At 30.8% G+C, this 11,742-nt stretch overlaps 1 protein-coding gene across 1 annotated transcript; it reads right to left on the bottom strand.

Annotated features, from left to right (window-relative positions):
* Window positions 1-855: 855 nt before the first annotated feature.
* Window positions 856-10,513, bottom strand: LOC123701357 (CAPA peptides-like). The gene is made up of 5 exons (XM_045648790.1): window positions 10,502-10,513; window positions 7,319-7,385; window positions 3,524-3,631; window positions 1,615-1,812; window positions 856-1,312 (listed from the first exon to the last, which is right to left on the bottom strand). The coding sequence occupies exons 2-5, from the start codon at window positions 7,380-7,382 to the stop codon at window positions 1,224-1,226; spliced, it is 459 nt and encodes a 152-aa protein (XP_045504746.1). The 5' UTR covers window positions 7,383-7,385; window positions 10,502-10,513; the 3' UTR covers window positions 856-1,223.
* Between the last annotated feature and the right edge of the window lie 1,229 nt (window positions 10,514-11,742).

Here is an 11,742-nt window from a genome sequence, read left to right as displayed (position 1 = left end):
TCGCGTCTTCACCCACTTATCTATTCTTTTTCATTTAAAATAGCATAGATTTATAAATATCTCCCGTTACATAATAGATAATAAAATTATCTCCTAGAATACAGTGTGAAGTTCCAAGAAATTAATTTGTGAGTTCAGCCACATTTAGCCCTCAAGGAGGTGAAGGAGGTATTAAGTTTGCGTTTAATAAACTATATATAGTTGACTAATTCCTTTACCAAGAAATGATAGTGAAGCAAGACAGGCTTCGCTTCGTAGAGTTTATTTGAAGTCGTTTGAATTTAAAACCATGTAATTCATACGGATCATTGACTACTTATATTGTGCAGAAGTAGGAGTTTTACAGGTGGATTTATAATTTTGTTGGTGAGTACGAATTTTAGAAACCTTTTCTTAGATTTTTGTTTACCTTATCTACCTAGGTAGGTATAGTTACATATTATGAAAATATTGTTATTTGTACGTTATGTATTAATAAAGGAATGAAGGCATCTCAGTGTTTGAATATATGTTTTATATTCAATTACCTCAGCAAACTAAATAGATCATAGTGTGAGAATATGTACCTCCTATTTGATGTAGGTTGTGTCCAAAAGTGAAAATTTATTGAGATAATTTTTAAGGTTAGCAGCAGTTATGTTGGTTAGCAGCAAGAAGCTTGTTAGCAGCCAGTTTCACTAAACAAATTTGGGTGAAAGTTGACATCGGCACTATATTATGAGGAAACATAAATTATTTGCAGTTGTAAAATAAAAATAGAGACTTTAAAATAAAACACTTATTAAATATATTTGCATAATTTTATTTCAATAACATAGTGCGTTATAAACATTTTAAAACATTAATTGTAGCAGAATCATTTCTTGGATTAAAAATAAATTACAATCCACCCAGCCAGAGAAACAATTCCGTTACAAGACTAACTCTTAGGTACTTATAAAATATTTATAAGAAAATTACATAAATCTTACTTCTAGATCGACATAATACATTGGCGGTAAAATTGACAATTACTGAACGTAATTAAAAGACAGAAAAAAGTAGTAGAAAAAAGAAACATGAGCCCTTATTTCGAATTTGATTCGATGAGTTTTCACGCCACCTAATTAAGATAATTGGAACCATAATGGACTAGATTTAAGCGTTATTTTTCATTGTTCACAATCAATAGCGAATTTCCTAACTAAATTAAGAAATAACTAGCAAACATCCACTGATAACGATTACGTTTCTTTAATCTGCCGTTTCTCTCGACCGGTCTGCTCGGGGTCCGTTTGTTCAGGCTCGCTGCGTTCCTCTTGGTTTGGCATTTCTGAAACATATTTATTGTTATTAACACTATCTGGTAACATTGTATCACCAAAATATAGAAGAATAAACATTTCAGTTCCTGGTTCAAATCTAAAAGCTATTAGTTTAAATGTTTAACCTAGTGCTTCATTTATCTATTGTAAAGAAATACAAGCTTATTTTCCTCATCGCATTATTTGGCATAAAGGTTACTAGAAACATCTATCTTTCTTCTTGATTATTCAAACAGCAGTAGCCAAGAAGAGCGTTCTTAGCTGATTAAGCTTATTGAAACACTAAACAAACTGTAATAAAGTATTGTACCATCATCTTCACTCCTAAACCCTCGTCCGAGCCGTGGTCCGAACCACATCCCGGTGCTATCACTCGCGCCCTCGCTTTCCCGTTTGACGAAGCGGTTCCTTCCAAAGATCAGGTCTTCCAATCTTGGAGACATCTGCATTGGATAGGAGCGACCGACGCGAGGGAACGCGTAAAGCTGACGTTTGTCGATTTCTTGGTCTGGAATGGAAATTAATTGCTAATAGATTGACACAATATGTTGGGCTCACTCAATAGTCAAAATAATATGTAAAAATTATATAGAAATCCAAGTGTCAAATAGTCCATTGAAAAGTTACATTTGGGGTTGCATTTCTTAGAGGACGCAATTTTATTTTTTTGATGTGTAGAGGGGGTTAGTGTGAAGCTATCACCAAGTTTGTGGGGTGGCCACCCTTGTCCCACGGCCGCCATCTTGAAAATAGCGGAAGATATGGTTTATACGATATATCTCTTAAACTGTTTATCTGATAAAAAAAATTTGTTAACATTATTTGTTGCAAATTAAATTCTCTACAATTTTGGTGCAGTAACTTTTTGTCGTAGAACTATAAATAAAAAAGTTATCAGCGAAAATGTTCAGATAATAGAGATATTTATAATTTTCAATAAAACTTTTTTTTATCATTTTACGAAGAAATGATATCAGACCATTTTTGTAGATTTTTTTTCGAGGAACAACTTTTACCTACAACATTTTTTCATTACGTCGATAGCTAAGGTTTTACAGCGGACTGAAGTGAGTACTATTTTTCAGTACTCTTAACTATACATATATTGGCTATTGGCTCTTTTCCCATGCAGCACTGCAAGAACAGAGCATTTCAGCCCTGCTTTTCGACGTAAAAAAAAACGTGCTTCCAGACTCTACCTCCTGGGTGGTAGGGAAAAGAGTCAACAATTGATTATTAATAATATTGCAAAATTAATTATTAAAAATATTATAATAACAAAAAAAAAAAAATTACTGATGACAAATAATTATTAGTACACACATAATATATGTATAGCGTATAGCTAAGAGTACTGAAAAATAGTACTCACTTCAGAGCGCTGTAAAACCTTAGCTATTGACGTAATGAAAAAATGTTGTATGTAAAAGTTGTTCCTCGAAAAACAATCTACAAAAATGGTCTGATATTATTTCTTCGTAAAATGATAAAAAACAATTTTATCGAAACATTTAAATAGCTCTAATTTCTGAACATTTTCGCTTATAATTTTTTTATTTATAGTTCTACGACAAAAAGTTACCGGAGCAAAGTTGTAGAGAATTTAATTTGCAACAAATAATGTTAAAAATTTTTTTTTATCAGATAAATAGTTTAAGAGATATATCGTAAAAACCATTTCAACCACTATTTTCAAGATGGCGGCCGTGGGACAAGGGTGGCGACCCCACAAAATTGGCTTTAGCTTCACATTGAACCCCCCTACACATCCAAAAAAAAAATTGCGTCCTCTAAAAAATGCAAGGTCAGGCCAAAAAAATGTAACATTTCAATGGAATATATGAGGGATATAATCAGCAGCCTTTTGTGTTTTGCTTACGTTTATCGTTGAGGTTCAGTGCAAGATAATAATAGATGTTATGGGAGATTTATTAAAAGTTTTCTATAACTAACAATTTACGGTACTTCTGTTTTTAAGTACTTATTATTATGTATAATTGTTACCCTTCGAGCTTAGTTTGTAAGTTTAGGATTTTGAATCTGATAATTTAAATTTAGATCATAACATAGATACATCATGTAATATTAAAAAAAGAGCAATCGCTATTATAGGCAATCATATAATATAATTAAATTAAACATAGGTACAAGTAAGATAATTGAAAATTCAAATTTACAAACAAATGTGTAATAATAAGCATATTTAAGTCCAATCTTACCTAACAGATCATTAATAGGTATCTGCCAAGTCTGATGTGAGGAGCGGCCGACCCTCGGGAAGGGGTACAGATTGAGGACCCCATCGCGACGCAGTTTTGTCCCGCTGTCTATAAACAAAAGAAAAACATTTAAATTGCATAGACTAGATAATATTTTGTGATATTCATCTCACATTTAAATGTATCTGTAAAATGATGCGTAGTATTGTATATACGATAATAATAATTGTTAAAAGATTATTAAGATGTTCCTAATAATTACGAACCAGTAATAATTTATTTGGTTGTTATTTATTAGGTACGAAAAAAGTGGATTAGATAGATCTGTAGAAGGAGTACCTACCATAAAATCTCCTTACACTCTAGCACAAGAGCAAGGGAATGGAATTATGAAGATAAACAATGATATACAAACGAAATAAAGCATTTTTTGAGGTACCTAAATACTAATCGTTACAAAAAAAAACGTTTTTTTTTTTTTTTTTTCTTCTAATAGTGTACTTAAACTGAAATAAAAGCTGTAATTAACTAACTAAACTGTAACTGTATCTTATGGATTAATAAAGCTTATTTATTTATTTTACTATTCGTTATTCATTTTCACTAAAAATTAAATTTTATTTTATTTATAAAGTAACATGTAGGTAGGTAAATATTCTTGGCAACTCGAATTTATATCAAAAAACTAAAAATACTGTCGTTATCAATTTGGCCTCTTAGTTAGTAACTATATAATCCATTCTGAAATAAACACTAATAAAATTATTTAAAAGACTGCTTTAAATAATTCAAAAGGTATCGTCTAGAAAATTCTTAATCAATAAAAAAGACAAAAACGTCAGTTCTTCATTGATACTAATAGACTAGCCCTTTTCATTGTTTGAATCCACTGATGGATTCTGTAACTCGATTTGGGAACTTCTCCGGTCGTAATGCCCTTTAAAAACTTGTTTTTTATACTCCATTGTTTACATTTAAAAGTGGATTATTATGAAAGCTCCCTTTGGAAAATACTTGAATGTTTGTTTTAAATTGTTTACGTTCTGTGGATATTTAACCCTTTTTAAGACGATTTGCCATAATTGCTCTATCTAATATAATTCTGTATGATACGGCTATTTTATACAGTTGGTTTTTTCGTAAAATAAATTATACATTTACTCGGCACAATTTTCATCTGAACTTCGAAGCTCCTAAAGTGTGGTCTACATAAACTCCGTGTCTACAAAACTAACAGCACAGTTGCATTAAATATACGAGGTTGGATAATATTTTACTCTACATACAATATATTTACAATAAAACGCGCATTCAATGAATATTTCAGTAAGTAGCCTTGATAATTATTTTTAATATATTTTTCAATTACTTACAGCTAAATCAGCCGATTTCGCCGTAATTAAAAAATCAAAATTGCAGTATAAGAGATTTTGAAGGGAATAAGGAATTCCTTTAAAAATATTAGTTTGTTTCAACCGTATTGCTACAGCTATACTTTATTTATATCGTTGCTCGTGCCTCGTTTTAAATTAAATAAGGATCTGAGAAATTACCACAAACAGCCTTCAGGCTAAGTGTTTAATTATTGTTTATTATTGTTCTATTCCGACACTCTAAATATTTTTATGTTGTAGGTGTTTATCGTGTTTTTGATTATTTAATATTTTAGTGTATTTATTTTCAATTAACATCATTGTATTTAAAAAGCGGTAGAATTAATTAAACTTTATTAAATTTACGCTTAGTAAAAATAAATCAATATAGGTTCGTAAATGACATTTGACTTTGTAAATAAACTTTTGTCAAAAAATCCAATGGGAACTAGCAAACCGGGCGAACTCCGTTTCGCCACCAGCCTTTTCTTTTTAATAAACCTCACGGAGCCCGAGACCTTTCCAATGAATGCAACCGCGGAAATCGGTTGGTGCGTTCTGGAATTATAGCGTCAGGAAGGAAAACCCGACTTATTTTTATATAAGTAGATTGTCGATCAATCGATGTATATAAAACTCATCTCATTCGATAAGCACAAAGCTTAATAAAAATCAATTCCAAACCCAAAATTGCGTTCTAAAAACCTACTAACTCCATGCGTTCTGGAATTATAGCGTCAGGAAGGAAAACCCGACTTATTTTTATATAAGTAGATTGTCGATCAATCGATGTATATAAAACTCATCTCATTCGATAAGCACAAAGCTTAATAAAAATCAATTCCAAACCCAAAATTGCGTTCTAAAAACCTACTAACTCCTTTAAATACAAAGGTAATAATGTTCAAACTATTTAATGAACAAACTTTATGAGACAATCGGTTGGTTTCAAATACGTAGGTGTTTCGAGTTTTGTGAACTTTACACATTTGAGAATTATCTGTATAAGTTTTGTAAGTCGATACACTCATGGGAGTTTGGAATATCAATGAATGGGGGTGAATTGTAGCTTTGTATAATCGAGCTTTTGTAAGTATTTCACCATTAAGTTAATTGCAGGTATAGGTTAAATTTAGAAGTGTACAATATAGGTACCTAATCTACTAATTAATAAAAAAAACCGAAGGCTTTTAAATAGATTTTTTTTTATCAAAATCGGTTCACCCAGTATAAAGCTTATTTGTTGTTGCAAACTATAAAAATACTGAATTGAGTTAAGTTGCAAACTATAAAAATACTGAATTGAGAACGTCCTCCTTTTTGAAGTCGATTGAAAGACGAAAGAATAGGAAAATGAAATGAAGAACTTCGAATTGAACCAAACAATCTTTATCTCTTACTCTATCAGACTAAGGTAAAATCTCGGTATAACATATTATACAGTGAGAAGCCATAAAATAATTTCCGGCGGACGTAGATAACTTTGTTAGGTGTTGGATGCACTCAGCTGATATTAGTTAATTATCAATAGTTTAACCTACGTGAAAGCTACACTGTTCCCCGATCTTATTACCTCCTTCTGTTTCTATCGATCTCTTCTATGAAATTTATTTATGAGGCTACGTGCTTTCGTAATAATTTGTCGTATGATTGACATTCGGGAAGTGAGCCAAAATACTCTACCTTATAATAGATACATAAATAAGTAAATACTGAATAGTGTAGGTATAGACATAGTGTGTGCATTATTGTCAACTAAATACAGGTTGCCCAGTAACCTAGCTAGAGAAACATTGGCTTGTATAAATTGTTTTAGTAGCCTTTTTATTAAAAAAAAATAGCTTAGCGCGGTAATGTTTCTTCTAACAAATTGTAGCTGATACAATAAAGGAGCAATATTTTTTTAAATAGGTGTAATCAACTCAAATTATACATTTGCCGAATAAATTGTGTTTCTCAACGACTACGTGAACCATAGAGGCTTTTCTAAGCGGGTCTAAAAAGATTTTCCTCAAAATAAAATTCCTACTTAGCAACACCTTGTTACATTTGTTTTTATTCAATCAGACTTATCCCTCAAAGTTAATTAACCGACGTAGGACATTATTGTGGATAGCTGTGTTATTGTTGTCCAAAAATTTTGTTATCTTTTTTCGTATTCCCATCCACATTTTGCAATTTTGTTCGTTTTTCTATGAAGTTCTTTTCTGTTTTGGTGTTTTACGTTAATCTTTAAAAATACACATTTGATTAAGTAAAAATAACAGTGTAAAATGTTTTAACGAAAAAATAACAATTGCAATAACATTTTTTTTAACAATATTGCGATTAATTATGATTGGTTCAAACGTTTTTGCAGACCACGCTTAGGTAAGTAAGTAGATCAAATTAGTGAAAAAAAAAAATATTGAGTCATACTCACGAGATGCACTCACGACTGTTACCAGCAGGAACATGGAGAGGGTGATTCGAGCTGCGGCCTGCATTTTCTGCACAAAAAGAATACGAATACAATTTCAATTATTCCAGCTTATTTTATTCTATGTACAAGTAAATAGTAGTTGGTGAAGTGTCAGATTCTAGAGTCTTTAAAAACCTATAGGTACCTAACTAGTTGGTAAAATATCTGTGCGTCATAAACTTTCTTAAGGTTAAAACATGCATTGTGTTTCAAAAACTATACATTTTGAAAGGAATAGTAAATGAGACAAGCAAAGAAACATAATGAAACGTGGCTAGTAGCTTTATTTGCGTTATGAATTACTTAGAACGACGCCGAAATGGTAATCTTTTGCCGCGGGGAGATCGCAAAATTACCAGGGTTGCTACAATTAGAATATTTAAAAATAGATGGTTTGTCCTTTTAATTGAATGGTTACTATGGTTTTAGTAGAACCAAATCAAAGAAGAAGCTACTACTAATGAAAAATCATAATTTTCTTAGATTATTATCAATGAACATTATACACAGTACATAAATCTGTTATTGAATTTGTGGCAAAAGCCCGAGTTTAATAAGGATATGTCGATTACAGTACATGTCGTTTCTGTTACAAGTTTTGTATAAGAAGGAGTACTTAATTCAATAATGGAGCGAAGAAAAATCAGCAATAGCACTCTACATAAATGGTTTAAATGAAAAGCAAAGTTATCTAATAAGTAGGTAGTTAATACAACAAACAAAATAGATAACACTATCGTAAGCAATGCATACAATCATTATTATACCTAATTTAATAGAATATTTTATGGCAGCCCTGAAATTTTTAATGGCAATACTGTCCCACGAATTTAACTATTCAACGGTGTCTAGTAGAATTAGGATCACTTAAAATATCCAAAATTGAAATTTACATTTCGGGATTGCTAATGGATAGAAACTAGATCACTTGATAATTTTATTAGGACGGGAGCTTGAGATTTGTTCAACAATTGATTTGATGCAATTTTAGAACTGCCAAATGTTATTACTACTTGAATAGTATAATAGTAATTTACTCTTTGTTATAGTAGTTTTATTATATCTAGACATGAAAGTGCTTTCGCCATCTATCTTAGAAAAATTATGATTTACTATTTCTTGGTGCATTTGCCAAGAGACGTTTAAGTAATTTTAAACCCACCTATTTCGACAGTACTTACTGAAGATTTAGCCCTGTATAAATTACGTGTAGTTATATTATCTTTTACAAAATACATGTTTATTTTAGTAAAATAATTGCCATATTATCAGAATTAATGTGCCAAGATGATATACTCAAATTTTCACTAGAGTTTTCAGCATTGTTCTTTCGGACTTATTAGACTCCATTTTCATGATATTGGACGTAAACCCACTGGTAGAGCCTACTTTTATTGAACAAACTATGACACCTAAGAACTGTATTTGGTTGTTTCTCACATTAATTATGTTTAAACTAAGTACCTTCGTGCTACGAAATCATTTATATTTGTCTTCTGATGAATTATGAAACTATTACGACACCAAAAAATAAGTGCTTTTGTTAAATTATGGTGCATTAATATTTTAAATACTAATAAAATGTACACAATCGTAGGGAGAATTGAAGTAAATGGCTACATCGCGTCGCGTCGGTCGAAAAAAAAGGTCGCGTCTTTTGTACGGAAAAGTCCTTAATTTTATCAGCAATGCAAACTTGCAGTTTGAATGGAAGAAAATATACATATATTTACATAATATTACACATAAAGCATATATTACATAGGTAGCAAAGGTCATCGATATTTAACACAATTTTCCAATAAAAATGCTGATGATTAGTTAGGTATTTAGAATGAAAAATAATAGTTCTATCCAATTATGCACAATCATTAATTTTAAATTTAAATTGTAGGTATCTATGTATTTATTGAGTAATAATGATTAATTTAGTTTATTATTGACACAAAATATTTTTTTCAGACGCAGCCATTCTTGTTAGTCGTTGCTCAATCAAATCTTAGACTCAGCACAATTTCTTTACAGATACTGCAATTAATTTACTTTCTAGGTATGAATTTTGTAACCTTTTAAACTAAGAGCAAATTATTTGAAATAAATTTCATCCCTGTTAGGTGCCATCCTTGGTACCTAATTTATATTGTTTTATTACAGTTTTGTAACGTTAATTTTCGCCTCTACAATAAAATTTCTTAAACAATTTCTCATTTTACAATTATTGTACAAGTTCAAAAATATACAATTAATTGTGCAAGTTCAAGAGAAAATCTATATGTATGAAAGAAATCAAGAATGAGTGAACAGATTTTAATGCTTTTTGATTTATTAGATTTATAGGGTTATAGTTCAGGATACATCGCTCATTTTTGCAAGTGACTACTATCAAGCTAATTTTCCGTTTGTAGCTTTATTTTGATGAGACGCCCAATAATTTCGTGTACGAAAGTCTGGATTGTGGTAGCTAACAGAGATAACAAGGATAAAAATTTTTGATTTGATGGTTCTCAAATATTTATTACTAACTGAATGAATTTTTTTTTTGTTCAATCTCAAGATAATTACCTAAATTATTCGAAAAAATATTTGTCCTACAAAATCTATGGTTTGTTCAAAGAGTCCCCCTTTCCAAAGTGTATCGATAACGACGTCATCATAAATGATTACTAACAAGCTGATTTTTTGTTTTCACTTAGTTAATGTTTATATAATTCAACAGACATATTGTCCTACAAATTGCGTAATAAATATTTGAGAACCATCAAATCAAAAAAATTTATCCTTGTTATCTCTGTTAGCTACCACAATCGAGAGTTTCGTACACGAAATTATTCGGAGTCTCATCAAAATAAAGCTACAAACGGAAAATCAGCTTGATAGTAGTCACTTGCAAAAATGGGCGATGTATCCTGAACTATTACGATAATGACTTTAAATATGACAAACATTATACATGGGCGGATCCGAGCTTCTAGTATAAATTAAGAAAATCTTTTAAAAATTTGATAATCATTTAAAATGCACCTTGGCAGAACCGAGATTAGCTACTAGTATTTCAAAAACGCTGAATTTAATATTTTATAAAATCTATGAAAATATTACTATCAGCACTAAATCCCTAACATCCACGAGACACATCCAACTTACCGTTGTATGCCACCTGTTGCCACTGAATGCTGTGTTTGCGCCTGAAGCACACTTATATAGGACGCTTCGTCCGCGATACGGCGCTTCTCAAACTGTTGAGATGCAAATTATCCCCCTGTGTGATGATTGCGTGGTTGGAAGACTCGACGACTGTTTAGAATATTTGGAATGGAAGATGTGAAAATTGCGGAATTTATGATAGTAAGGTAAATAAGTACCTAATTTGTTTTTATAATAGGTTTATGTAGTTTTTATACGAAAAGTAATGGTCCACTTATACCTATATGAAATTGAAATTAAATAGTAAAAAAAGGGTTCCAAATCTGGCATAAATTCAATGTCCTATACCTAATTCATTGAAGATGCATTTTTTCATATTTTTCAGCGATCGAAGAAACTATAACTAAACGAAAAGTAAACTGAAACTCTTTTTCAATTCAATTGACATAAATTATGATGCAGTTGGTACTTTGTCTAATGTCGCAAGATATCTCTAGGCTCTACCTAGGTATGTCTATTGAAGTTAAATTTTAGAATTGTACAATATAATTAAAAGTGACTTAAATTCCTTTCCAAAAAGGTATTTCCACAAAGCACCACACTGAACATTAGAGGTATTATGCAAAATACTCTATTCTCAGGGAGTGATTAAGCTACACTTTGAGAACCCCTGTCCCCCGGGTCCGGGCATCACGTCCGCAGCGTTTGAGGTAATTCATTTTCACGACCGCGGGATTCTTACTATTTTCAGTGCGGATTTACTTGTATCAACGACATTATTAGCTGTACAAATGTCATATTTTGTTCTACGTCATTGTTCATTTGTTCTGTGTCGTATTGTATTAAATGTTGAGTATCACTTATCAGTTGATAGGTTTAAAGGGTTTATTGAAATAAAAATGTTTTAATACAGGCATCAATCAGTAAAAGGTGTCATATTAATTATTTTTATTCATCTTTAATATTAATAATTTTTAAATAAGTATTTGATTCCATTTAGAGTATATAATTTTTATTAAACTGTTGGTAATATACTTACTCGTGGGAACGGGAATTACCTTGCTCTAAGGTTCTTCATTGTCTCCATAATATTGTTTTGAATTAAGGTATAATTAATACGAAACAAATAAACTATGACCAAAGACAATTTATTAGGCAGGCTTATTTTTAAGGCAATAAAACAAATAATATGTAAATTTTGTAGAAATATATTTGAAACATTACAATTACTAAATCAGATT

The sequence above is a fragment of the Colias croceus genome, chromosome 21 (assembly GCF_905220415.1).
Source record: "Colias croceus chromosome 21, ilColCroc2.1".
NCBI lineage: Eukaryota > Metazoa > Arthropoda > Insecta > Lepidoptera > Pieridae > Colias > Colias croceus.
Note: the sequence above shows the minus strand (reverse complement) of the source record. Positions and strands in the feature narration are given on the sequence as shown.

Coding starts and splice junctions, on each gene's coding strand:
- LOC123701357 (XM_045648790.1), bottom strand. CDS start 7,382: ATGCAGGCCGCAGCTCGAATCACCCTCTCCATGTTCCTGCTGGTAACA. Junction 3,632..7,318: donor AACAGTCGTGAGTGCATCTC/GTGAGTATGACT, acceptor TTTTGTTTATAG/ACAGCGGGACAAAACTGCGT. Junction 1,813..3,523: donor ACCTATTAATGATCTGTTAG/GTAAGATTGGAC, acceptor TTTCCATTCCAG/ACCAAGAAATCGACAAACGT.